Source organism: Balaenoptera ricei, chromosome 1 (genome assembly GCF_028023285.1).
Source record: "Balaenoptera ricei isolate mBalRic1 chromosome 1, mBalRic1.hap2, whole genome shotgun sequence".
NCBI classification, from domain to species: Eukaryota; Metazoa; Chordata; class Mammalia; order Artiodactyla; family Balaenopteridae; genus Balaenoptera; species Balaenoptera ricei.
Window position 1 is genome coordinate 10069506 of NC_082639.1, and position 26960 is coordinate 10096465.

General features: G+C 42.6%; 1 protein-coding gene across 1 annotated transcript; it reads left to right on the forward strand.

Annotated features, from left to right (window-relative positions):
- Positions 1 to 834: 834 nt before the first annotated feature.
- On the forward strand, positions 835 to 3709 carry LOC132348392 (PRAME family member 8-like). The gene is made up of 3 exons (XM_059895794.1): positions 835 to 1121; positions 1566 to 2138; positions 3151 to 3709. The coding sequence occupies exons 1-3, from the start codon at positions 835 to 837 to the stop codon at positions 3707 to 3709; spliced, it is 1419 nt and encodes a 472-aa protein (XP_059751777.1).
- The last annotated feature ends 23251 nt before the right edge of the window (positions 3710 to 26960 follow it).

Consider the following 26960-nt stretch of genomic DNA (forward strand, 5'->3'; position numbering starts at 1 on the left):
TAAGGCTTTGATTCTGCCTCTAAGTGTAATTTTGCCTTAATCCCAAACATCTTGATTTGTACTTTGGTTTATATCATTTAAAAATACCTTAACCAACCAGATTTTATTTTTTAATGAAAACATCTGTTTGGAATTTTACTGTTTTACATTAAAAAGCTTTAGTTTGGACAGGGACTTCCCTGGTGGTCCAGTGGTTAAGACTCCACGCCCCCAATGCAGGGGGCACGGGTTCAAGCCCTGGTTGGGGAACTAAGATCCCTATGCCTTGTGGTGTGGCCAAAAGATTAAAAAAAAAAAAAAGAAAGAAAGAAAGAAAAAGATTTAGTTTGCACAAACGGCATTCATTTTAGGCATATCTGCTTCATCTTTCCCAGTGCAGTTAACTGTGGAAACTGAGATTGGAGTCTGTGTTGGGCCACAAGATGCTCCTATTCCCATAGTTTTAGGGCCCTAAGTGGTGGTCTGAAAAGTTTTCCCCAAAAAAGACTGGGGTCAGCCTTCAGGCTCATTGTACCCACTTTCCAGTGCAACCTAATTGAGCAAAGCAGTGAATGGAAATGGATGGACGAGTGGTTGGGTTTCTTCCTCCTTGGTACTTGTGAGAAGCTTGTTCTGGTGCCCATAGGGGCAGAGCTATGGCTTTGGGCCCACTGAACCCAGAGTGGAATTCTGCTAAACTGAGGCTCTTCCACCACTGCTAGAGCAGTGACTTTGGCTCTGAGTTGGTTCTTCTGAAGGGTGGGGAGACCGAGTAAGGGGTGATCATGCTTAACCTGAGAAAGATTCCTTGTTCCCTGCAAGTTTCCACAGGATTCCTTTAGGAGCAGAGTCACTATGAGTGTCCAGAACCCCCTGAGACTCCTGGACCTGGCGGGAATGAGCTTGCTGAGGGATGAGGCCTCGGCCATCACGGCTCTGAAGGATCTGCCCACAGAGCTCCTCTCCCCACTGTTCATGGAGGCCTTCTATGGGAGATACAGCGAGACCCTGAAGGCCATGGTGCAAGCCTGGCCCTTTGTCCGCCTGCCTCTGGGGGGCCTAATGAAGATGCCTCATCTGGGAACCTTACAAGCAGTGCTGGATGGGCTTGATATCCTGCTTGCACAGAAAGATCATCCCAGGTGAGTCTGATCAAGGTAGTCTAGTAAGGTTTAGGGCAGCCCTGAAGAGAAAGCTGAAGTCAGGAGAGTGGATGGACAAGGGATGGAACAGAGGCTTCTGATGATGCCAATGAAGAAACACAGAGACTTGGCCATTGCTGAGCTCATTTTGGGAAATGCCTTCCAGCAGTGTATGAGCGCCTAAGATGCAGGGGAGCCTGAAAGTACATGTATCAGCCAGGGATGCGTAAGGGTAATAGGTGTAGAAAGCCAGGAAGGATGGAAGGGGAAAGGAGATGGAGGAATGTGAGGCAGAGAGGGAAGAAGAGGGCAAGACAGCAGATGATGTCAGGGATGTGAAGTAAAAGCTCAGGTGGGAAGTCTGAGTGTTGCCTAAATTCTGAGACTGTGCTTTCATTTTGTGTGGATCTTAACCATAGCTGCCAATCTGCTGTTTTCCCACAGGAGGTGCAAACTGCGGGTGCTGGATTTAAGGAATACCAGCCAGGACTTCTGGAGAATGTGGTCTGGAGACAGGGCCCATGGATGTTCAAGCTCACTGATGGCACAAGTGGCTGAGGACAGGTCAAGGACAAAACAGCCCGTGGCTCCCTTGGAGGTATTCATAGAACTTCATCTCAAGGAAAGGACCCTGGATGGATTCCTCACCTACCTCATCAGGTGGGTAGAGCAGAGAAAAGCTTCCATACACCTGTGCTGTAAGAAGCTGAGGATTCTTTCATTTCCCATGGAAAATACTAGGAAGGTCCTGAGTATGGTGCAGCTGGACTGTATCCAGGAGGTGCAAGTGAATTGCACCTGGCATCTGTCCACCCTGGCCATGTTTGCTCCTCTCCTGGGCCAGATGAGTAATGTGCAGAGACTCCTTCTCTCCCACATCCACCTGTCTGCACCTGGGGAGCAGGAACAGCAGCACTTTGCCCAGATTACCTCTCAGTTCCTCAGGCTGCACCGCCTCCGGGATCTCCATCTGGAATCTCCCTCCTACCTTGAAGGCTGCCTGGACCAGATACTCAGGTGAGTGTGAACCACTGGCCAGGTAACAGCGAACACAACACTAGAATATCAAAAGCACTGTCCCTTTTGCTTCTCTCTGTCCTGAACTGTGGTATCACATAACCACCCAAATCAAGGTAGGGGCCCAAACTGGGATAGAGCCTCCAGAAAGGGACACCCTGCTAGGAAGCTATAGACTAGGGGTTAGGATCTAGTGGTGTGGGTATATGATTTCTTCTTTAGGAAGAGATATCTTGGTTTAGATGAATTAGGAAAATAACTAAGGGAAGGGGGCATTGAAGAGGGAAAACTCCATCAGGCCTGAGCATTTCTAAATGGAAGCTCTGTGCTCACCAGTGTTGTGACCACAATGAGTCTGTCTCAAATTCCCTGTTTGTAAAAGGTTGTTTTTTTCTCCTGATAAGGTAATTAATATATGGATAATGAGAGATTCTGGAGATGATCATACTAGAGCAGGAGCCTAAAGCAGAATAAAAATTGGTAGATGGTTTGCAGATGATGCAGGAATGTAACTGAGCTCTTGCAGACTGGCAACCTCAGTTGATGTTGTGAGATCTTGCCCTGGTTGGTCCACTATGCATGTCACCCAGAAGGCTTACCTGGCCTGAGATATGCATGCCTGTGGGCCAAACATGGGCTGAAGGAAACCTGAGTAGGAAGCATTTTATGTATGTATCTTACTATTAAAATTCAGTGATGCCCACTCTTTACTGAGACAAGGTGTCAGGCTCTCCCCTGAGTGTGTTCTAGTGTACTCCATTATCTTCGTTCATTCTCATAAGAAGTGTAGTAAGTTTTTGTATGCTTGACTAATGAGGAAAGAGAGCTTTCAACTTGACTCAGTCACACAGGAAGGTGAAAGGACTCAGGTTAAAATGAGACTGGGCATTCTGGGTATTGATCATTATCAGATGATCAGACTAACCTTGGGCTTGGGCAAATCACTTGTCTCCCTACTTGAGGCCAACTTCCACATCGGTTTCTAAGACCTAATTGCTCTGTTTCTCCCCAGGTGCCTGATGACCCCCTTGGACAACCTTGCAATAACTCACTGCCTCCTTTCGGATTCAGACTTGAGCCATCTGTCCCAGTGTCCGAACATCAGTGAGCTAAAGGGCCTGGATCTGAGTGGCGTCACCCTGACCTACTCTAGTCCTGAGCTCCTCCCAGTTCTGTTGGAGAAAGTTGCAGCCACCCTCCAGGAACTGTATTTAGAGCAATGTGGGATCAGGGACTCTCACCTCGAAGCCATCTTGCAATCCCTGAGCCGCTGCTCTCAGCTCATGTTCTTCAGTCTGCGTGGAAACCTCATCTCCATGGCCATCATGGAGAAGCTGCTGCGACACACCTCCGGGCTGCCCAGTTTAAGTCAAGAGCTGTATCCTGTCCCTCAGGAGAGTTACAGCTCTCAGGGGATCCTCCAACTGGGAAAATTTGCCCAGTGTCAGGCTGAACTGTTTGAGATTCTGAGAGTCTTAGGACATCCCAGGATCATCTGGGTTAGTTCCAGCCCCTGTCTTCACTGTGGAGATAACATATTCTATCATCCCCAGCCCATCATATACCGCTGAAATACCCCTAACTACTTGGGTGCATCTAAAAGCTTTCTTCTGAGCACTTGGAAACAGATATCTAGGACATAGTTCCATCATGAAGGGAAAACAGAACCATGGTTTCAGACATCTGCTCAATGTGAATGGGAGAAGAAAAAGTGATTAAGGGAGGGTGCAGGAATGCAGAGGGAAAAGTTGACTCTGACAGGTAATAGGCCTTTTGGGGAAATGTGTCTTATAGAGTTAGAAATATGAACCTAAATTTCTGGAGGTGGATTGAGTCTTGAGACCCACGTGTTGGAGTTATCCCTGGGTAGATGGTTGTAAACGAATGGTCAGAAATAAAGAGACCCTCAGTGTAAACTGACTGCTGCCCTCCCTGCTGTATTATCCTGATTTCTCAGTTTATACTGCAGGAATCTCCAGATACTGATGGAAGAAAAAAATGGCTCTGAATTGTCTATGATCTCTAATCTTACCATTCCTGCCAGTTCTTTAGTCTGGGGCATCTCTTACTTCCTTGCTTATTTCTGTGGCTGTTCAGTGGGTTAATACACACAAAGAGGAACATACTCAGTGGTCAGTGAGCCACTGGAGTGAAGAGCTCTTGGCAGGGCCCTCACTTCTGGCTCAGGCCATGACCCTGGACGTGAGCAGTCCTCATGCTTCTCTTGGTGGGTCCATAAGTCTCAGTTCTTGACTTTTCAGTGTAGGGGGAATGGGCTTTACTGCACAAGGCATGGCTCCCAGTTCTGGAAGGGGTCATCCACACTGCAGATAAGCTGAACCTCTGGACCCATGGTGAGTAATGGTCCTTCCTGAATTAATCTAGTCGGATCAGGGAAGTTATACAAATTTCTTTTAGCAAACTACTAAAATCATGCAGGCATGTAACATGGTTTTAGTGTTTTTATACCTCATTAAAAATTATAGAGCACTTCTGGTCACGCCATCGTCGCGTCGCGGCATTCCTCATCAAGATACAGTAGAAACACGTCTACACGTGGAACTGCTCCTACAGAACACCCACTGAACGCTGGCAGAAAACGTCACACCTCCCAAAAGCCGTGTGGATGAAAGGCTCTTGGTGCTCCAGCCAGGCATCAGGGCCATGCCTCTGAGGTGGGAAAGCCAACTTCAGGACACTGGTCCACAAGAGACCTCCCAGCTCCACGTAATACCAAATGGCAAAAATCTCTGAGATCTCCATCTCAATATCAAGACCCAGCTTCACTCAACGACCAGCAAGCTACAGTGCTGGACACCCTATGCCAAACAAGTAGCAAGACAGGAACACAGCCCCATCCATTAGCAGAGAGGCTGCCTAAAATCATAATAAGGCCACAGACACCCCAAAACACACCACCAGACGTGGACCTGCCAACCAGAAAGACAAGATCCAACTTCATCCACCACAACACAGGCACTAGTCCCCTCCAACAGGAAGCCTACAGAACCCACTGAACCAACCTTAGCCACTGGGGACAGACACCAAAAACAATGGGAACTACAAACCAGCAGCCTGCAAAAAGGAGACCCCAAACACAGTAAGTTAAGCAAAATGAGAAGACAGAAAAACACACAGCAGATGAAGGAGCAGGGTCAAAACACACCAGACCTAACAAATGAAGAGGAAATAGGTAGTCTACTTGAAAAAGAATTCAGAATAATGATAGTAAGGATGATCCCAAATCTTGGAAATAGAATAGACAAAATGCAAGAAACATTTAACAAGGACGTAGAAGAACTAAAGAGGAACCAAGCAACGATGAAAAACACAATAAATGAAATTAAAAATACTCTAGATGGGATCAATAGCAGAATAACTGAGGCAGAAGAAAGGATAAGTGACCTGGAAGATAAAATGGTGGAAATAACTACTGCAGAGCAGGATAAAGAAAAAAGAATGAAAAGAACTGAGGACAGTCTCAGAGACCTCTGGGACAACATTAAACGCACCAACATTTGAATTATAGGGGTCCCAGAAGAAGAAGAGAAAAATAAAGGGACTGAGAAAATATTTGAAGAGATTATAGTTGAAAACTTCCCTAATATGGGAAAGGAAATAGTTAATCAAGTTCTGGAAGCACAGAGAGTCCCATACAGGACAAATCCAAGGAGAAACATGCCAAGACACATATTAATCAAACTGTCAAAAATTAAATATAAAGAAAATATATTAAAAGCAGCAAGGGAAAAACAACAAATAACACACAAGGGAATCCCCATAAGGTTAACATCTGATCTTTCAGCAGAAACTCTGCAAGCCAGAAGGCAGTGGCAGGATATACTTAAAGTGATGAAGGAGAAAAACCTACAACCAAGATTACTCTCCCCAGCAAGGATCTCATTCAGATTCGATGGAGAAATTAAAACCTTTACAGACAAGCAAAAGCTGAGAGAGTTCAGCACCACCAAACCAGCTTTACAACAAATGCTAAAGGAACTTCTCTAGGCAAGAAGCACAAGAGAAGGAAAACACCTGCAATAACAAACCCAAAACATTTAAGAAAATGGGAATAGGAACATACATATCGATAATTACCTTGAATGTAAATGGATTAAATGCTCCCACCAAAGGACACAGGCTGGCTGAATGGATACAAAAACAAGACCCATATATATTCTGTCTACAAGAGACCCACTTCAGACCTAGAGACACATACAGACTGAAAGTGAGGGGATGGAAAAAGCTATTCCATGCAAATGGAAATCAAAAGAAAGCTGGAGTAGCAATTCTCATATCAGACAAAATAGACTTTAAAATAAAGACTATTACAAGAGACAAAGAAGGACACTATATAATGATCAAGGGATCGATCCAAGAGGAAGGTATAACAATTGTAAATATTTATGCACCCAACACAGGAGCACCTCAATACATAAGGCAAATACTAACAGCCATAAAAGGGGAAAATGACAGCAACACAATCATAGTAGGGGACTTTAACACCCCACTTTCTCCAATGGACAGACCATCCAAAATGAAAATAAATAAGGAAACACAAGCTTTAAATGATACATTAAACAAGATGGACTTAATTGATATCTATAGGACATTCCACCCCAAAACAACAGAATACACATTTTTCTCAAGTGCTCATGGAACATTCTCCAGGATAGATCATATCTTGGGTCACAAATCAAACCTTGGTAAATTTAAGAAAATTGAAATCGTATCAAGTAACTTTTCTGACCACAACGCTATGAGACTAGATATCAATTACAGGAAAAGATCGGTAAAAAATACAAACACATGGAGTCTACACAATACACTACTTAATAACGAAGTGATCACTGAAGAAATCAAAGGGGAAATCAAAAAATACCTAGAAACAAATGGCAATGGAGACACGACGACCCAAAACCTGTGGGACGCAGCAAAAGCAGTGCTAAGAGGGAAGTTTATAGCAATACAAGCCTACCTCAAGAAACAGGAAACATATCGAATAAACAACCTAACCTTGCACCTGAAGCAATTAGAGAAAGAAGAACAAAGAAACCCCAAAGCTAGCAGAAAGAAAGAAATCATAAAGATCAGATCAGAAATAAATGAAAAAGAAATGAAGGAAACAATAGCAAAAATCAATGAAACTAAAAGCCGGTTCTTTGAGAAGATAAACAAAATTGATAAACCATTAGCCAGACTCATCAAGAGAAAAAGGGAGAACACTCAAATCAATAGAATTAGAAATGAAAAAGAAGTAACCACTGACACTGCAGAAATACAAAAGATCATGAGAGATTACCACAAGCAACTCTATGCCAATAAAATGGACAACCTGGAAGAAATGGACAGATTCTTAGAAATGCACAACCTGCCGAGACTGAACCAGGAAGAAATAGAAAATATAAACAGACCAATCACAAGCACTGAAATTGAAACTGTGATTAAAAACCTTCCAACAAACAAAAAAGCCCAGGACCAGATGGCTTCACAGGTGAATTCTATCAAATATTTAGAGAAGAGCTAACACCTATCCTTCTCAAACTCTTCCAAAATATTGCAGAGGGAGGAACACACCCAAACTCATTCTACCAGGCCACCATCACCCTGATACCAAAACCAGACAAAGATGTCACAAAGAAAGAAAACTACAGGCCAATATCACTGATGAACATAGATGCAAAAATCCTCAACAAAATACTAGCAAACAGAATCCAACAGCACATTAAAAGGATCATACACCATGATCAAGTGGGGTTTATCCCAGGAATGCAAGGATTCCTCAATATATGCAAACCAATCAATGTGGTACACCATATTAACAAATTGAAGGATAAAAACCATATGATAATCTCAGTAGATGCAGAAAAAGCTTCCAACAAAATTCAAAACCCATTTATGATAAAAATCCTCCAGAAAGTAGGCATAGAGGGAAACTTACTTCAACATAATAAAGGCCATATATGACAAACACACAGCCAACATCGTTCTCAATGGTGAAAAACTGAAACCATTTCCACTAAGATCAGGAACAAGACAAGGTTGCCCACTCTCACCACTGTTATTCAACATAGTTTTGGAACCTTTAGCCACAGCAATCAGAGAAGAAAAATAAATAAAAGGAATCAAAATCAGTAAAGAAGAAGTAAAACTGTCACTGTTTGCAAATGACATGATACTATACGTAGAGAATTCTAAAGATGTTACCAGACAACTGCTAGAGCTAATCAATGAATTTGGTAAAGTAGCAGGATACCAAATTAATGCACAGAAATCTCTTGCATTCCTATACACTAATGATGAAAAATCTGAAAGAGAAATTAAGGAAACACTCCCATTTACCATTGTAACAAAAAGACTAAAATACCTAGGAATAAACCTACCTAAGGAGACAAAAGACCTGTATGCAGAAAGCTATAAGACGCTGATGAAAGAAATTAAAGATGCTACAAACAGATGGAGAGATATACCATGTTCTTGGATTGGAAGACTCAACATTGTGAAAATGACTCTACTACCCAAAGCAATCTACAGATTCAATGCAATCCCTATCAAACTACCACTGGCATTTTTCACAGAACTAGAAGAAAAAATTGCACAATTTGTATGGAAACACGAAGGACCCCTAATAGCCAAAGCAATCTTGTGAAAGAAAAACGGAGCTGGAGGAATCAGGCTCCCTGACTTCAGACTATACTACAAAGCTACACTAATCAAGACAGTATGGTACTGGCCCCAAAACAGAAATATAGATCAATGGAACAGGATAGAAAGCCCAGCGATAAACCCATGCACCTATGGTCAACTAATCTATGACAAAGGAGGCAAAGACATACAATGGAGAAAAGACAGTCTCTTCAATAAGTGGTGCTAGGAAAACTGGACAGCTACATGTAAAAGAATGAAATTAGAACACTCCTTACCACCATACACAAAAATAAACTCAAAATGGATTAGAGACCTAAATGTAAGAATGGACACTATAATACTCTTAGAGGAAAACATAGGAAGAACCCTCTTTGACATAAATCTCAGCAAGATCTTTTTTGATCCACCTCCTAGAGTAATGGAAATTAAAACAAAAATAAACAAATGGGACCTAATGAAACAAGACGAAAAGACAACCCTCAGAATGGGAGAAAATATTTGCAAATGAAGCAACTGACAAAGGATTAATCTCCAAAATTTATAAGCAGCTCATGCAGCTCAATATCAAAAAAACAAAAAACCCAATCCAAAAATGGGCAGAATACCTAAATAGACATTTCATGAAAGATATACAAAAAACCCAATCCAAAAATGGGCAGAATACCTAAATAGACATTTCATGAAAGATATACAGATTGCCAACAAACACATGAAAGAATTTTCAACATCACTAATCATTAGAGAAATGCAAATCAAAGCTACAATGAGGTATCACCTCACACCCATCAGAATGGCCATCATGAAAAAATCTAGAAACAATAAATGCTGGAGAGGGTGTGGAGAAAAGGGAACCCTCTTGCACTGTTGGTGGGAATGTAAATTGATACAGCCTTTATGGAGAACAGTATGGAGGTTCCTTTAAAAACTAAAAATAGAACTACCATACCACCCAGCAATCCCATTACTGGGCATACACCCTGAGAAAACCATAATTCAAAAAGAGTCATGTACCAAAATGTTCATTGCAGCTCTATTTACAATAACCAGGACATGGAAGCAACCTAAGTGTCCATCGACAGATGAATGGATAAAGAAGATGTGGCACATATATACAATGGAATATTACTCAGCCATAAAAAGAAACGAAATTGAGTTATTTGTAGTGAGGTGGATGGACCTAGAGTCTGCCATACAGAGTGAAGTAAGTCAGAAAGAGAAAAACAAATACCGTGTGCTAACACATATATATGGAATCTAAAAAAAAAAAAAAAAAAAGTTCTGAAGAACCTAGGGTCAGGACAGGAATAAAGACGCAGACGTAGAGAATGGGTTTGAGGACACGGGGAGGGGGAAAGGTAAGCTAGGATGAAATGAGAGAGTAGCACTGACATATATACACTACCAAATGTAGAATAGATAGCTAGTGGGAAGCAGCCACATAGCACAGGGAGATCAGCTCGGTGCTTTGTGACCACCTAGAGGGGTGGGATAGGGAGGGTGGGAGGGAGACGCAAGAGGGAGGGGATATGGGGATATATGTATACATATAGCTGATTCACTTTGTTATAAAGCAGAAACTAACACACCATTGTAAAGCAATTATACTCCAATAAAGGTGTTTTTAAAAAAAGAACATATATATTTAAATAACAATGAAAGCATTCTTTAAAATATGTCATTGAGTTGTTATAGTTGCACAGTGTAAAGGGGATGTGCGTACATATCATATTGTATGTGAATGTGTGGGCTGTGGCCACTTAATAGTCTGTCCAATAAAACGTGTGTTTGTATGTATGTAGAAAATAAAAATAAAAAAAAATAAAGTCTACGGTTTCATGAGTTTTGACAAAGGTATACACCTGTGAAACCAGCACCACAATCAAGACACAGTACATTTCCATTACCCTCAGAAGTTCCTTTGTACCCTTTGCTGTCAGTCAGCCCTACCCTGGCCCCCAGTAACAATTAATGTGGGGTTTTTTTGTCACCATAGATGCACATTCTAGAATGCCATATAAATGGAATCATACAGTATGTTGTCTTTTGTGTCTGGCTTCTTTGACTAAACGTAATACTTTTTTAAATTTTTATTTATTTATTTTTAATTAATTAATTAATTAATTTTATTTTTGGCTGTGTTGGGTCTTCGTTTCTGTGCGAGGGTTTTCTCCAGTTGCGGCGAGTGGGGGCCACTCTTCATCGCGGTGCGCAGGCCTCTCACTGTCCCAGCCTCTCCCATTGCGGAGTACAGGCTCCAGACGCGCAGGCTCAGTAATTGTGGCTCACGGGCCCAGTTGCTCCGCGGCATGTGGGATCCTCCCAGACCAGGGCTCGAACCCGTGTTCCCTGCATTGGCAGGCGGATTCTTAACCACTGCGCCACCAGGGAAGCCCTAAACGTAATACTTTTGAGAACAACCTACATTGTGTGTGTATAAGTGGTTTCTTTCTTTTTATTACAGTGTAGTATTCCATTGTAGGGACATAACATACTTTATCTATTCATCTCCTTGTGGACAATTGGGTTGTTTCTAGTTGTGAATGTTATAAAACAAGCTGCTGTGAGCATTATGTACAGTTCTTTGTGTGGACATATCACTTCATTTCTTTTGGGTAACTGCCTAGGAATGGGATTCCTGGGTCAAACAATAAGCTTATGTTTACCTTTATAAGAAACTACATTTCCCTGATAACTAATGATGTTGAGCACTTTTCATGTGCTTAATTGCCATTTGTATATCTTCTTTTGTGTTCAATTTTTTCGGCCAATTTTTTTCTTATTATTAAGTTGCAAGAATTTTTAAACATAGTCCAGATAAAAATCCTTGTTTGATATATGTATTGTGAATGTTGTCTCTCAGTCTATGCCTTGTCTTTTTATTTTATTAGTGGTGTCTTTAGAAGACTAAAAATGTTTAATTTTAATAAAAATGTTTAATTTTAATAAAGTCTAATTTATCAATTTTCTCTTTCATCATTTGTGAGTTTGTGGCCTATTTGAAAAAATCTTTGTCCACTCCAAGCTTGCAAAGACTTTAAATTTTTTCCTAGGCATTTTATCGTTGTAACTTTTACATGTAGATCTGTGGTCCATTACAAGTTAATTTTTATGTATGGCATGAGGTAAGTTTTAATATTTATTTTGTTCCCATGTGGATATCAAGTTATTCCAGCACCATTTATTGAAAAGACTTTTCTTTCCCCATCAAATTACCTTGGGACCTTATCAAAATTGACCACATGTGTGGGTCTACTTATGGATTCTCTATTCTAGTCCATTAATCCTCCTGCCAACACCATGCTGTCTCAATTACTGCAGCTTTGTATTAAGTCTTGAAATCAGGTAGTATGAATCTTCCAGAATATTCTTCCTTTACAAAATCGATTTGGCTAAACATGGTCATTTGCATTTCCATACAAATTTTAGAATAAGTCTGCCAATTTCTACCAAAAAATCTGGTGGAATTTTGATTAGGATTGCATTGAATCTATAGATTTAGAGGGAATTGACATCTTAACAATATTGAGTCTTTTAGTGCCTGAGTATGATGTATCTCTCCATTTATTCAGCTATTCTTTAATTTCCTTCAACCATGTTTTATAGTTTTCAGTATACAGGTCTTGAACATATTTTATTAAATTTACCCTTAAGTATTTCATATTTTGGATACTATTGTAAATGGAATTTTTATTTCAATTTCCAGTTGTTTGTGGCTAGTTGCTAGCATAGAAACACAATTGATTTTTATCGATTGACCTTGTATCCTGTGACTTTGCTAAGTTCACTTAGTTCTAGTAGTTTTGGCATGGATTCTGGAAGCTCTTCTTTGTAGATATTCATATTGTTTGCAAATAAAGACTGTTACCTCTTCCTTCCCAATTTGTGTGGATTTTCTTTCTTTTTGTTGCCTTGTTGTAATGGGTAGAGCCACCAGAGAACTACGTTGAATAAAAGATGTGAGAGTACACATCTGTACCTTGTGCCTAAGGAAAAAGGATTCAGTCCTTCATAATTAAGTATGAATTTGTCTATAGATTTTTTTCATAGTGGCCTTTATTATATTGAGGAATTATATTTTATTCCTATTTTGCTGAGAGTTTAGAAAAATCATGAATGGATAATTGAATTTCATCAAATGCTTTTCCTGCATCTATTGAGATGATCATATGGTGTTTTTTTTTTTTTGCTTTTATTTTATTGAAATGGTTAATTCTACTGATTGATTTTCAAATGTTAAACCAATCTTGCATTCCTGGAAAAAATCTCTCTTAAATCACTGGAAGAGATATAGGGGCATGGAATTGGCAGGAAGGGAGGGATGGGGACACACAACAGCCCTAAGATGGGTGATGCATACATATGGGCCTTCATTTTACTATTATTTTTTTCAACTGTATACATATATGTGTGTGTGTGTGTGTGTGTGTGTGTGTGCATGTGCATATAAATTACATATAGTCTTGTTTGTATGTATAGTTCATAATAAAATGTGTTATAATAAAAATATTAACAACAATATGTTAATAAGTTTTGAAAACCAAGACCAAAAAGGACATATTTCTGGAAAAATATGAAATGACAATTTTGGTGCCAGAAGAAACAGAAACTGGAATAGACAAATTAAAGAAATAGAAATGGTAATCAATGAGACTTCCCTCCCCCAAACCTCCAGGCTCAGATGTTTGATGTGATTTTTTCTACACCTTTGGGAAATTCCTGCCTTACACAAGTTGTTCCAGAAAATACAGAGAAAACTGTGCAATTAATTTTATGAGGCTGTCTGTAACTTATATTTAAAAGCTGAATAAGTACATTAGAAGAAAAGTAAATTATAGGCCCATTTGGCAAAAATTCTTAATTCAGCTAACTGAATCCAACAGTGTATTAAAAAGTAATATATCATGATTAAAGTTCATTCTAGGAATATAAGACAACCTCTTAAAAATCTATCAGTGTAATTCACAATGACAGACTAAAGAAGGAAAAATATAGTTTCCTCAAAAATTCAGAAAAGAATTTTATAGAGATCAAACCTTATTTTTGAATAAAAATTCTTGGAAAATGAAATGTCATATACCAAAAACTCGTATTAAACATCAGATGCGAGGCTTCCCTGGTGGCGCAGTGGTTGAGAATCTGCCTGCCAATACAGGGGACACAGGTTTGAGCCCTGGTCTAGGAAGATCCCACATGCCGCGGAGCAACTAGGCCCGTGAGCCACAATTACTGAGCCTGCGCGTCTGGAGCCTGTGCTCCACAACAAGAGAGGCCGTGATAGTGAGAGGCCCGCGCACCGTGATGAAGAGTGGCCCCCACTTGCCGCAACAAGAGAAAGCCCTCGCACAGAAACGAAGACCCAATGCAGCCATAAATAAAATAAATAAATAAAAATTTAAAAAAAGAAAAAGAAAAATATCCCCCAGGAATCTGAAAACAAAGACTAGATTCCAAAATAATTACTGTGAATGTACAGGGAGCATATCTCTTAAAAAAAAAAAAAAACATCAGATGCAATGTAGGAACCTTAGCTACCTTCCCCCTGAGTTATGAACTAAGACCCTCAGAACAGTTGGAAGGCAGCTATGCTCACCACTATGCAACCAGTCCTGCCAAAGTCCCTCAGAATATTCTCTTTGTATTCAGAGGCAGCTATGGTATTATGGTTAATAGCAGAGACTCCAGAGCCAGACTGACTAATTTAGGTTCAAAACTGGCTCAGTCCTCTTTGGTTGTGTGACTTTGTACAATTTGCTTAATCTCTCTGTGCTTCAGTTCACGCACCCATTAAATGGGGATAATAACAATGTCTACCTTACAGAATTGCAAAGGTGTTTTCCATATAGCAAGTAATATTATTGTCATTGTCATTATTATATCTTAAAAATATGCTACCAAGTGAAAAAAAACTAAGTAAAAGAACAAGGTCTTCAGTTAAGATGATTATAGGTCCAACAGGGTTTCCCTGTTGTTCTGGAAGTATTAATAATAACAGCACTTCTGTTCACTCTCCAGAGTGTTTCTGGATTGGGCAGCTAATTGTAGGATCAAGCTGTCTGTAGCACTATGTACTATACCATGTATGTGAATTAAAATAAATACACACACAAAATGACACTATATATTTTATAAGGACACATGCAAATTTAAGGCTAGATCAAATGGTACAGTAGTTATCTATGGTGGGGAAGGGAGTGGAAGGGAATAAGGGGAATAAAAGGGAATATATACAAATGTATACACATATACTTGCAAGAGAGGGGCCTCTTGTGGACCAATTATGATAATGAGCCATGAATGAAGAATCTAGAATAGTTCAATTCTGAAAGATGGAGGAAGGGGAAAGGGAGGGAAAAGAAGAAATAAAAAAGAAAGAAGAGAGAAGAAAAGAAAAAAAGTAAAATATAAAATTAGTGCCGATATCCTCCTTCCAAACAATAGAAAAAATTTAATGCCAATTACCCCTCTCCCTTCTTACATTACATTACATTGTTGGCTAGGGTTTTAGGATTTTAATTGGCCCTTATTTTTGTATCCCAACCTTGTCATTATTTCTGTTTTATACAGTTGAAATTTGTTTAGATTAACAGCCTGTTTTTAAATTTCTTTACTTACTATTCCTTTTTGAATCTCAGACATTTTTATAGATGAGATTTTCTTTTTTAATAGAGCTAAAGGTGGGGAACTCTCTCAATCCTCATCTTAAAAGGCTTTTATTCCACCTCATTCTTGAATGAGCTTTGCTGAATTTAGAATTCTAAGATGACAATTACATTCTTAGTGATATGGAGATACTAATCCTATTTGAAGGACTTTTGATTTCCATTGGTGGAGTTGAGAAACCAGCTGTAAGGCAAACTGCCATTCCTTTGTAGGTAATTGTTTTTTCTCTCTGGCACTATTAAGATAAGCTTTTTGCCTTTGGTGTTCTGGATTTCATATAGTTTATCTAGGTATGGGTTTATTTTCCTTTATTCTGCCTGGGATTTATTGGGCTTCCTGAATCTGAGGGTTGGTGTGTTTTACCAGTTCTGAGAAATTTTTAGTTTTTATCTCTCAGATGAAGAGTTTCAAAGAGTTCTACTTGCTTCTATTTTTAAAAATTTGTCTTTTTTTTTAAACTAGTATTTTTTAAGCATTCAATTCCTTTATGTTTTTATTTATTTCTAAAATCTTATTCTAGAGCCTTTTCCAGATTGTTCTATCTGTAGTTTCCAGGGTTCTAATCCTCCTGATTATTATGGTTTGCTGACCCTGACTCTTGGAGGAATATTTTGGAATGAGTGTTTTAATTTTGGTTTGTGGGCTCATCTTCACCAGGCTTTATTTGTGGGAATTTCTCGTAGCTCCTGCTCTTGGATCATCCTCCAAGGTCATTTTGCTCTTGTGTTTTTCAAGTGTCCCAGTGATGTCAGCGGCATGGGACAAATTTTAACTATGTTTCTCATCTTGGAGTTTTCTAGACCACATAGTGAGTATAAAATAGGCTGCAAACCTTCCTAAGGAACAGGCTGGATGATTGAATTTATGAGGGGAGACAATTTTTCCCCACCCAGAACCATCCCCACAGTGGCAGGTGGACTTCCAGAATCCATTCTTTCACTTAAGGTAAGATCTTGATGGTGCAGCTTTATGTAGTGATATTAATTCCAGTTGCCTGTCTTTTGCAGACTAGTTTCCTACCGATCCCCCATGTGGGTCTTAAAACCCAGGCACTTAGGTTCCTGGGCCCATAATGATTCCTTGCACTACCTCTCCTTTGCCCCATCAGACATTCTGTTAGTTCACTTTCTCACCACTCTAGTTTCAAGCTCCATTTCCTTCCAGAATATAAATACTTCCTTTTTTCTTTTATGGGTTCAGCTATGCATTAAAAGCAGTTTGTATTATAGTTTATCCAATATTCCTAAACTTGTAGTTAGGTATTTGTTCAAGAACTGGAAGTCTGAGAGGTCCTGATTTGTGTACATTAATTTTGTACCTACCCATCTTGCTGAACTGACATATTAGTTCAAATAAGTTTACTGGTGGACTCTCTTGGATTTTCTATGTAGGCAATCGTATCATCTACATTATTCATTTCAAATATTTATACCTATTATTTATTTGCCTTATACCTATTATTTATTTGCTCTTTTCTTGTAAAATTGGCTAGGACCCTTAGTGCAATATTGAATAATAGCAAAGACATATTAATGCACATAGCTCATAATGCTTCTGTCGATTCACCATTAATTATGATATTTGCTGTAGGTTTCTGGAAGATGCTCTTTATTAAAAAAAAAAACTTGAGCTTCCCTGGTGGCGCAGTGGTTGGGAGTCTGCCTGCCGGTGCAGGGGACACGGGTTAGAGCCCTGGTCTGGGGGGATCCCACATGCCACGGAGCGACTGGGCCCGTGAGCCACAACTGCTGAGCCTGCGCGTCTGGAGCTTGTGCTACACAGCAGGAGAGGCCGCAGTGGTGAGAGGCCCGCTCACCGCGATGAGGAGTGGCCCCCGCTCGCCGCAACTACAGAAAGCCCTTGCACAGAAACAAAGACCCAACACAGCCAGAAATAAATAAATAAATAAATTTTTAAAAATGCATTTAAAAAAAAAAACTTTTCTGAACCTATAAAATTTAACACTGACCATATAACTCAAGTGATGTTAAATGATTCTGCTAATGCTATCATAAGCCAGAATTTTTACCTTAGGTATAACATATGTATCATACAAACATAAGCAATGGTACTATGGAGATTTCCATAGAGATATCAGGGACTGGGTACATTCTGAGGGTCTCAGACCACTACTGAATCTACTCCCCAAAATAGTGCAAGCACTGTCGGAGATGCCCATTTTTACCTCCTTGGCTGTTTGTTACCCTTGCCACTATCCTCCAGCCATGTCCAATCCTGACCCACTCAGTCTCATATTACTGTATAGCCATTACTGGTAGAAGAGTTTACTTATGAGAAAGTTACTTATTCCCCACGTGAACAGAGCTGCAGCTACAATCTGCAATCCCCCCATGTGATGAGAAAACGCCCTAGATGTTCATTGTCAGGCTCCGTGCTTTCAAGTGCAAAAGCCTTTCTGCAAAGATGATGAAGATGAGTTTTCTCTCTGTTGGTCAGTGTGCCTTGTTGGTGACTTTTGGGTACCTGCATTTTCAAATGTCTTAGGTCCCATTCCCTAGAAGCAGAGATTAACACAGGGATGAAGGCACAGAGGATTGACTGGGGGAGGAGAAGAGCATGAGGGACACGGGACAACGCAGGGGAAGAGCCAAGCAAGGACAAGATCCTAGCTGGAGCACGATTCCACCTGACCTCCCCCCCCACCGCCCCCCGCAGTGCGTGGGGGTGATTTGGAGCTGGGAGTGTATCACAGTGTGGATCCCAACTGGAGGCCAGGGGGCTGCCTTTTGTTCTCCTGTGTCAGTGAGTCATGGCTGTGGGATGCCTGGGTCAGGGCTGTCAAGAGAGCTCTACTTCTGCTGGGGGTGGTTCTCTAGAAGAAGCAGGAGCATAGGTCATCAACCCTCACAGCAGCTGGGGATGAGTGTGCCCAGCACAGGGGTCTGGATGGGACTCTAACAGTCCAATACACCTAACCAAACCTGCTTCTAGTTGAGGGCACTGCTGAGTGACCGAGAGGTAGACGTCAGATTCACAGGACAAAAGACTATGACAACAATGCCAATAGTCAGCATTGCTCCAGGAATTTAGGACCTGGGCACTCAGCCTGTTGGAGAAAGCTGTGAAGTGCCAAAGGGAGATGGCGTTTCAAGAAGACACTTTAAGAAAACCGAGGAATGTGCTGGAGGTAATTACTTCTCACTCAACTGCTCTTTAAACATATACATATTCATGAGCGGGCAGTGGGAGAGGTTGTCTGATAGTTAACTCGCTGTCAAAACATGACATTTTTTTCTTCCACTTAACACCGTGGCCTGCTTTCATGTCCCCAACATCTCCACGCGATCCAAAGGCTCCAGGATGAGAACTATTCTATTAACTTTCCATCATGGGCTGGGCCTGGCGCCAGCTTCTTATTTGACAGTGAAATCTGTTAGAGCATATCTGTGACCCACTTTGATGTGGTTACAGATGGAGGGCTCAACCTCCTTGAAAATTCAAATCCCTCTTTGCTCCCTTGAGGGAGAAAGTTAGTGCAGAAACTGCGTTGGCTTTAATGATGGCCGCTGTACTTCTCTGAAAAGTCTTCAACCTCATAAGACCCCTTTTCCCTCCAGAAAAAAGACATGATAACAAAACGAGAGGTCATTTTAAAGATTTACTACCTTTTTCCCTTTGTTCTTTCCTTAAGTGAGGCAAAGTTACGTTATTTTTCATCCTTTAGTTAACAGAGCATAACCCACAAATTCACCAAGTCTGGTATGAGTCCTTCAGTTTTTCTTGTGATTGTCTCTGTTTGGGACAAAGAAGTAAATCCAAGATAATGAGCAAGACAAAGAAGGGAAAGAGAAGGTATAAAGCGATTTTATCTGCCAGGGTCATGGAGGAAAGTCAAAGGGAAAAGGTAGCTTTGAGGAAGCAAGTGCCATTTCCAAGGTCAGAGGGAAAGATAAAAATTGAAGGCACTTTAGAATGTTACTCTAGTGCTCCATATAAACAAGCATTAAAAAAACACTTAATTTTGCCTAATTCAGATAGCACTGGAGGTTCAAATCTATATTCTGGTATAATCAAGGAACATTATTTATAAAATACCAATTAAAGGTGGTGGGGTTTTTTTCTTTTTGTTTTGCAGAGAAGCTCAAAATTGATCTTCCATATTATTATTCACTGAGGCTGTCTTGAAGAGAATCTGGTCAGTGTGATAAATAAGGAATCAAGCTGGCAGCTTGTCCTGCATCCATCCTCTGTACACGGATTTGGCCAAACCCTTTCAGTTTCTCAACAATTCATTTTGCTATCGCATCGTTTCTTCTTTGTCTGGAGCAGTTTCTGCTTCCTGAGTAAATACGTATGCAAGTGGGCTTCTCCAAATGCACTTCAGGTCTATTTAGGTGCTGCCTTGTCACCGATTGGGAGGAATGTCAGCGAGAGATAAATCAAAGAGCTGTCACCTTCCGCGGCACATTGCAGGGGACATTAACTCACCTCCAAACAAGACAGAGGTGGCCTTTCTGTCTCTGGGTAAAATCTCCCACTGCCGGAGGCTGGGTGGGAGTTGGTGCAGGAGCTTCAATGGACTGCATAACCTTGGCTCTGGCAGGTGGGGGCAGTGGAAGGAGACAGGCAGGGGACCTCTCCTCTCTGTCTGGAATCCTCTCCTACACCTCCCCTACCCCCTTCCCCTTTTACTAGACCTTCTCCTTCTCATCCTCCAGGTCTCAGCTTCAATGTCACCTCCTCAAAGAAGCCTTCCCTGATCACCTCTGCTGTTCCCCATCACTCACCCTATTGGTTTCCTCCACAGAACAAACATATCACAATTTGAAATGATGTGCATTCTTGTTTCTTCTGGAAGGTCAGCTCCAGGAGGGCATAAGACCTCACCCATCTTATTCATCAACGCTGACCCAGCAGTGACCCCGTGTCTGGCCCATGGAGACGCTCAATACATGTTGCTGATGCTGTTGTTGTTGAGACTTGAGGGGTAATAACTCGAGGGGTCATGCCTCTTCCCCCTACCCCCATATTCAGAACTGAGCGAGAAGATGCAGGAGCTAGGAGACTGCAGGTCCAAATGTTGGCTTTGTTCTGATAACACTGTGACCAGAGACTGTGGCTTGGATCTACGGCCAGACGGGCACTCCAGGCCACCCTCTCCACTTGAACTGACCCACGCAAACTGAGTTGCAGGCTTTGAGGATGAGGGTGGAGGTGATGGAGGGGGAAGGCAAGGAGAAGAGGGGAGGTAGAGGAGGGAGGAGAAAGGGGAGGAAGTGTGCGCCAAAGGTGTGGAGAGCCAATGTCTTCCTCCAGGAAACCTGAGGATCTGGGAGAGAGTAGTCTTCCCACTTCTGGGCTCTCTCCTGTCAACCTTGATCAAGTGGCCAAATGCATGATGATTTGAGAACCTTCAATTCAGCAATTCTTTCTTTTGTCTTTTCTATTATGGTTTATCACAAGATATTGAATATAGTTCCTTGTGCTATACAGTAGTACCATTCTATGTATAATAGTTTGCATCTGCTAATCCCAAACTCCCACTCCATCCTTCCCCCATCCCTCCTCCTGCTTGGCAACCACAAGTCTGTTCTTTATATCTGTGAGTCTGTTTCTTTTTCATAGATAAGTTCATTTGTGTCATATTTTAGATTCCACATGTAAGTGATATCATGTGGTATTTGTCTCTCTTTCTGACTTACTTCACTAATCTCTAGGTCCATCCATGTTGCTGCAAATGGCATTATTTCATTCTTTTTTTATGGCTGAGTAATGTTCCATTGTATATATATACCACATCTTCTTTATCTGTTGATGGGCATTTAGGTTGCTTCCATGTCTTGGCTACTGTAAATAGTAATTCAGTAATTCTTTATGGATCTCTCTGGTGTGGGACCTGGGGCCGGAAGCCTTTGTCTGCTTTACTCATGTCACAATGTGGGTTTCAAGAGTAGCCTAGGCTGATCGTATCACTCATTCTTTTCCCCCAGGTTTCATTGAATGGAGGCAGTACCACTACTTTCAGCTCTCTGTCCCCTCACCTAGGACCCTTCTGAAGACTGAGATGCCCCCTCAGGTTACCCCAAGGGGTGGGAAAGTGAGGATTGTCTTCCATTTCCCCACCCCTCTGCCCACCCAGCTCCCACAGAAGGGGCACATGTAGAATCTATATGAGGGCATCACCACGTCTGTTCAGCAAATATCTGCTGAGAGTCAGGTAACGGCTAAGCCCTGCGGGATTCCAGAGATGCGTTAGGCCTGATCCAGGCCTTGAGGATTGGCATTCATTCATTCATTCATTCTACAAACTGAGCATCCGCTCCTTGACCAGCATTGTGTCCAGAACTCGGGCTGCAAGTGGTCAAGACAAATGCTGTTCCTGTACTCACAAGCTTATATTCTATCAAGCGAGACAGACTATCAAGCAAATCAAAATCAAAGCAATCACAAGATGTGGGAAAGAGCTCAGGGGAGACGAGATGAGGAACTCGTAAGGCAGGGGATATGAGGGGGGTAGACGGGAGGATCTACTTTGGATCCGGTGGCCAGGGAAGACCTCTCTGGGGACCTGCTGCTCAAGCTGACTGATGAGAAGCCAGCCCTCTCAGCACCTGGGGAGAGCAGGCCAGGCCAGGAGAAGAGCTTGTACTGAAACCCCGGAGCAGGGAAAACCCAGCATATTCCAGGACCTGAGAGAATGTGGCTGGGGCAGTTCTTGGCACAAGAGAGGTGAGTTGGAGAGGCAACAGGCTCACCAGCCCTCGGAGGCCATGGTAAAGGGTTCAGATTTGCTCTAAGACTAATGGAAAAGCTTTGAAAGGTTTTGAGGTTTCTAAGCAGGAAGCAGCGTGATCCGATTATTAAGATGGCTCTGGCGCCTCAGTGGAAGACAGATTGGAGGGGAGCCCAGTTAATCGGTTCTGGAAGGCCAAGAGATGATGTTGGCGCGGGTTAGGATGGGGGATGTGCCAGCTGGCTGTGGTTGTGTAACAAACTAAAGCTCAGTCATGTCAAATCAACAGCCATTTTTTTGGTGCTCATTATTCAGGAATTCAGGTGGGTAGAGCAGGAACCACCGTCTCTGCTTCCCCGAGTCTCATCTGGGGAGCTTTGATCAGCTCAATTGGGACCAAGTGTCTGTGGCCTAGTATCGCCATGAGGTGTCCATGGTGCTGGAACGTCCAGATGGTTCCTTGTCTCCCCTGTGTGGCTCCTTGGTGCTCCTGGCCTCTTCCTCTCTCTCTCCATGTGACCCACCAGCTTCTCCCCCTGTGGCTGGGCTTCCCACCACTTGGTGGTCCTAGGTGATTTGAACTTCTATATGATGCTTGCTTCAAAAGAGAGAGGAAGCAGAGCCTGCCAGACCAGTTAAGTTCCTCTTCAGGAACTAGCCCAGCATGGCTTCCCCATAGTCTATTCCTCAGAGCTCTCAAGATCCCTCACATTCTTGATGGACCCCACCTCTTGATGGAAGCATGACAAAGTCACATTGCAGAAGGCCATATAAGGTGGGAGATGTCATTGCAGCCATTTTCAGAAACTGCCATCAGCTACACGGAAAGCGGAGAAGAGAGAAGTGGACACATCCCAGGTACTTTTTTTTTTAGGAGGTAAACTCCGTAAGAGAATAGTGTAGTAAAAGACAGAAGAGCTAGAGATTTGAACACCCCTGTGTGGAAAACTCTGAATCTAGGTAGAAACAATACTTCTTAAAATAAAAGTATATTTTTTTAAGTTCAGAGAAAGGAGAAGTAATTTGCATCTGGGGGCAGGGCAGGCTACTCCATTTGGTTGCACAGGTTGTGCACTGTACAACTCTGGGGGATGACGTTCACAGTCATATGCAACACGCCCTGTGGAGGAGGATCCAGAAAGCTTCATGGAGGAGATAGCATTTGAGATGTAGGATTTCGATGGGTGGAAGAGATTGGTAGATGGATTTCCAGGTAGAAGATGTAAGGGAGCACTACAGAGGTGGGAGTGCTTGTGTGGTTCAGTGTGAGCGCTCTAGTTTGGCTGGTGTGTAGGAAAGGGAAGGGCAGTAATATGGGATAAGGCTCAAAAAAGGCTTGAAGAAGATCACAGGAGGCCTTGAATGCCAAGCTCAAACTGTAATTTATTCTCTAAGCCAGGGGTCAACAAACTATGGCTCACAGCCCAAATCTAGCCCACACTTGTTCTCAGGCCTGGCCTGTGGACTGATGATGGTTTTTACCTTTCTGAAGAGTTGTAAAAACAAAAGAAACAAAAACAAGAAAGTTATATAACAGAGGCAGCAAGTGGCTGGAAAAGCCTAAAATGTTGACTGCCTGACCCTTTACAGAAAGAGTCTTGGGAGGTTCTTGTGTGCCTCTCTGTGCTTGGCAAATGGTGATCTGGGGACAGGACCTGGGGAAATAGGATGTGGGAGGAGAGAGGAGGCAGGAGAACAGGTAAGAGGTGGCCCTAGTCAGCCAGGTGCCCAGAAGGGGGAGCTTGTGCTAGGGAGGTAGTGGGTACACAAATGAGCCCCACTAGGACCATTCATGGGTGATACTGCTGATTTCTTCAATATCAGGGAGCAAACGGTAATGAACACACCTGCCAGGCAACAAGGATGTGCTGGGCGGCCCATCACAGGGCATTCCACGCTGTTGGGCTTCTTCACAGCCCACTTGCATCAAGGGTTCCATGTCAGGTTCTATTTGAAGATTTTTTTTTTTTTTTTTTTTTTTACTAAAACTAAATACAGTTGAAAATCATTGGTAGAGATGACATGGTCCCCCTTTCATCCCAAGAAGCCCAAGGAATTGTTTCTAATCAAGAACTCACTGTTACAGAGGAATTATATCTCCCTGCCCATCCCATCCAGAGCTATTAGCTTCTGGATGGTTCTTGATGTTGATGGCGGGGCAGCATAATGGGAAAGACATGGCCACTAACTCTTGCATCTCACTGGGCACGTGGCTTTCCGTCTGAGCATCAATGTCCCCAAGGGAAAAACACAATAATATCTATGTCACAGATAATGTGACCTGTCTGTCACAGAGATTTGAAAAATGTGTGGAAAGTACCTGGCACGTGGTAAGAGCTCAAAAGGTAATTATTATCATTATTCTTTTCATCCTCTCCATCCAGAGCCAGCATCACCCTAGGACATACCTTTTGTAGCCATTTTACTTGAAGCGTCCCAGGGTTGGAAGGGATCTGAGCAGTGTGAATTCTTAGTCCATGACTCCCCTTCCTCTCCCTACAAGCTAGAGCGGTTTCTAACAATTAGAACAGAGCCCAAATAGAATGGACGTTGCCTTGCGAAATGTTACTAGTGAGGCTCCAACAGGGACCCTGCCACATCACCAATCATCGATGGTCAAACCCCATGGGAAATCCAAAGGGCAAGGCAGCCCATTCCACGTGGGGGGCAAAATACCAATGATAAGAAATACTTAGAATCATTTAAAGCCATTATTTTCTACCTGCTGGTTCTGAGGGTCCCACAGCTATGCTAATTTTGCTTCCATCTCAATGTTTCCTCCACGTCTTTCTTTTCCCTGTGAAACAACATAAGCTCTTTCTGCCTTCGCCGTCTGCTGTTTTTATATTTTTCCAAAGGTGAATGTCTTCCTCTTCCTTCCACCGTGGCCAGCACCCTTCACCGTGTGAAGGGACTTGCTGGCCAGTACCTGGGGCCTAGGGCAGTGGTGCAGGGCGAGGCTGCCAGCTGCCGGATTTGTGTAAAGATGAAGGATGCCAGTCTTGAGTGAGGCAGACGGAGGGCAGGGAGACACTGGCAATCAATCCTCGGTTATATATAACTGTTCACCCGCAGCAGAGCCAGCCCCAGGCCGACCACCCACTCTGCAGCTCAGCCCTAGAGGCCCCAGGCAGCAGGCCTGCTCACTTTTCCTGAGGCCCCTCGGCAGATTGTGGAGCCAGAGAGGGTAGGAGGGGGGCTCTGGGCTCCTCTGTTCAGCGGAGCTGGATGCATGACCTCTCTGAGCATAATTTTCTACCCTGCCACCTCCATCCTGGTTTTCGTCTTAACTCTAACTCTCTCTGTTCTGCCTGTATGGGGCAAGAGGGAAAACTGGGGTTGAATTCAAGACAGAAGTGCATTCAAGCCCACTTGCTGGCTGTGCAGCTTTGGAGGAGCCACTTAACCCCTCTGAGCTGGTTTTCACATCTGTCAAATGAGCCTAATGATCCCTCCTTCATGGGAATGTTGTGAGGATTAAATAAGGGGTGTGTGTGTGTGTGTGTGTGTGTTGTAGTTGTTTGAAGCAACCTCCCTGTCACTCAGGAGGATCCAGTAGAATTGAGACTATGCCTCAGGAAGGCAGAGATGTCCTCCCAAGGGCCTCATCCAGGGTGCCACTTATGCCTGTCTCTTTTGGTTAGTCTGAGGAAATCCTCTCCTTACAGAGAAAGTCCCTGGGCCCCACGCATCAGCGTGCTGGGAAGGCACTGGTTGGAACGGCAGAGCCGGGGTTACAAAGCCGATGCTGTTCACAGTGGGGAAAGACCAGCCCGACACAGTCCAGACAGACACTGACCAAGGGCGCCCATCAGCACTTCCACCTGTAGTAAGCTGCCTGCTCCCTTAGAACCCCCATTGCTAAGAGCACCTGCTCCCCTAGACTCTGCCCTGGATGGGAAAGGACTTTACAATACAAACGTGACATTCAGGAAATTCCCAGGAACTGACTACGTGATCATTTCTGTCTAGTTGATGGATGGCCCGGGAGCACTTCCTCCTCTAATTACCCTCTCATTACTGTCAGGAGAGTTTGCTGTAAGCTGAAGAGGCATCAGAAAGCCTAGAGACTCAGTGAATGTCAGGATCCTTCCTGCTTTGGAGCATGTTAGCCGGTGTCACCATGCCCTTGATGAAGAACTTTCAGTGACTCCCTACTGCATTACATAATGAGCCCAAACGCCTCTGTCTGGCTTTCAGGGACTCTATTTGGGATGTAAAGTGACTGCTTATAATGGGCCATCTTTTGAGGGTTGCCAGGCGCTCTGGCTCTGGGGTTCCCCCATGTTGAAGGACCCTTTGGAACCTGCCATTCAACTAGGACCTGCTGAAAGTGCTGTGCCACTGATGGGTTTGGTTATGAGCCTCTCCCCCCAGGGATGGTGACTTGCTGCCCCCTCCCACATTTCTGCTATTTCTGCTTGCTTCTCCCACCCTTAGGTCTTGTAGGAGCTTCTGCTTATAGCAGTGAGAACAAACAGAGTGATTCAGAGGGAACTGCCTCCATCTAAAGACAGTGGTTGAGAGGGGACACAGTCATGAAGGGGAGGGATGTAAAGCAAAACTAATGTGTCCCCAGAAAAATAATTCGATGTAGTTTTCCTTTCCTTCCCTTAAAATAATAATGATAGTAATGACAACTTTAAGAAAAATAAGAGGAAATATATTTGTACACTTCTATGCACATATAATTGGAAAGTATAATATAAATAGACTTTTTTTCAGGGTAAAGAGGTTTGTGGGGAATTCAATCCATATGGTCTCCTTACCATAGTTTGACAAGTGGCCATGACAGTTCAAGGTGCATAGATTTGGGGGTA

Excerpts from the sequence above, each read along its gene's own strand:
- LOC132348392 (XM_059895794.1), top strand. The coding sequence starts at position 835 with ATGAGTGTCCAGAACCCCCTGAGACTCCTGGACCTGGCGGGAATGAGC. Across the intron at positions 1,122-1,565 it reads GCACAGAAAGATCATCCCAG|GAGGTGCAAACTGCGGGTGC; the intron begins GTGAGTCTGATC and ends GTTTTCCCACAG. Across the intron at positions 2,139-3,150 it reads TGCCTGGACCAGATACTCAG|GTGCCTGATGACCCCCTTGG; the intron begins GTGAGTGTGAAC and ends GTTTCTCCCCAG.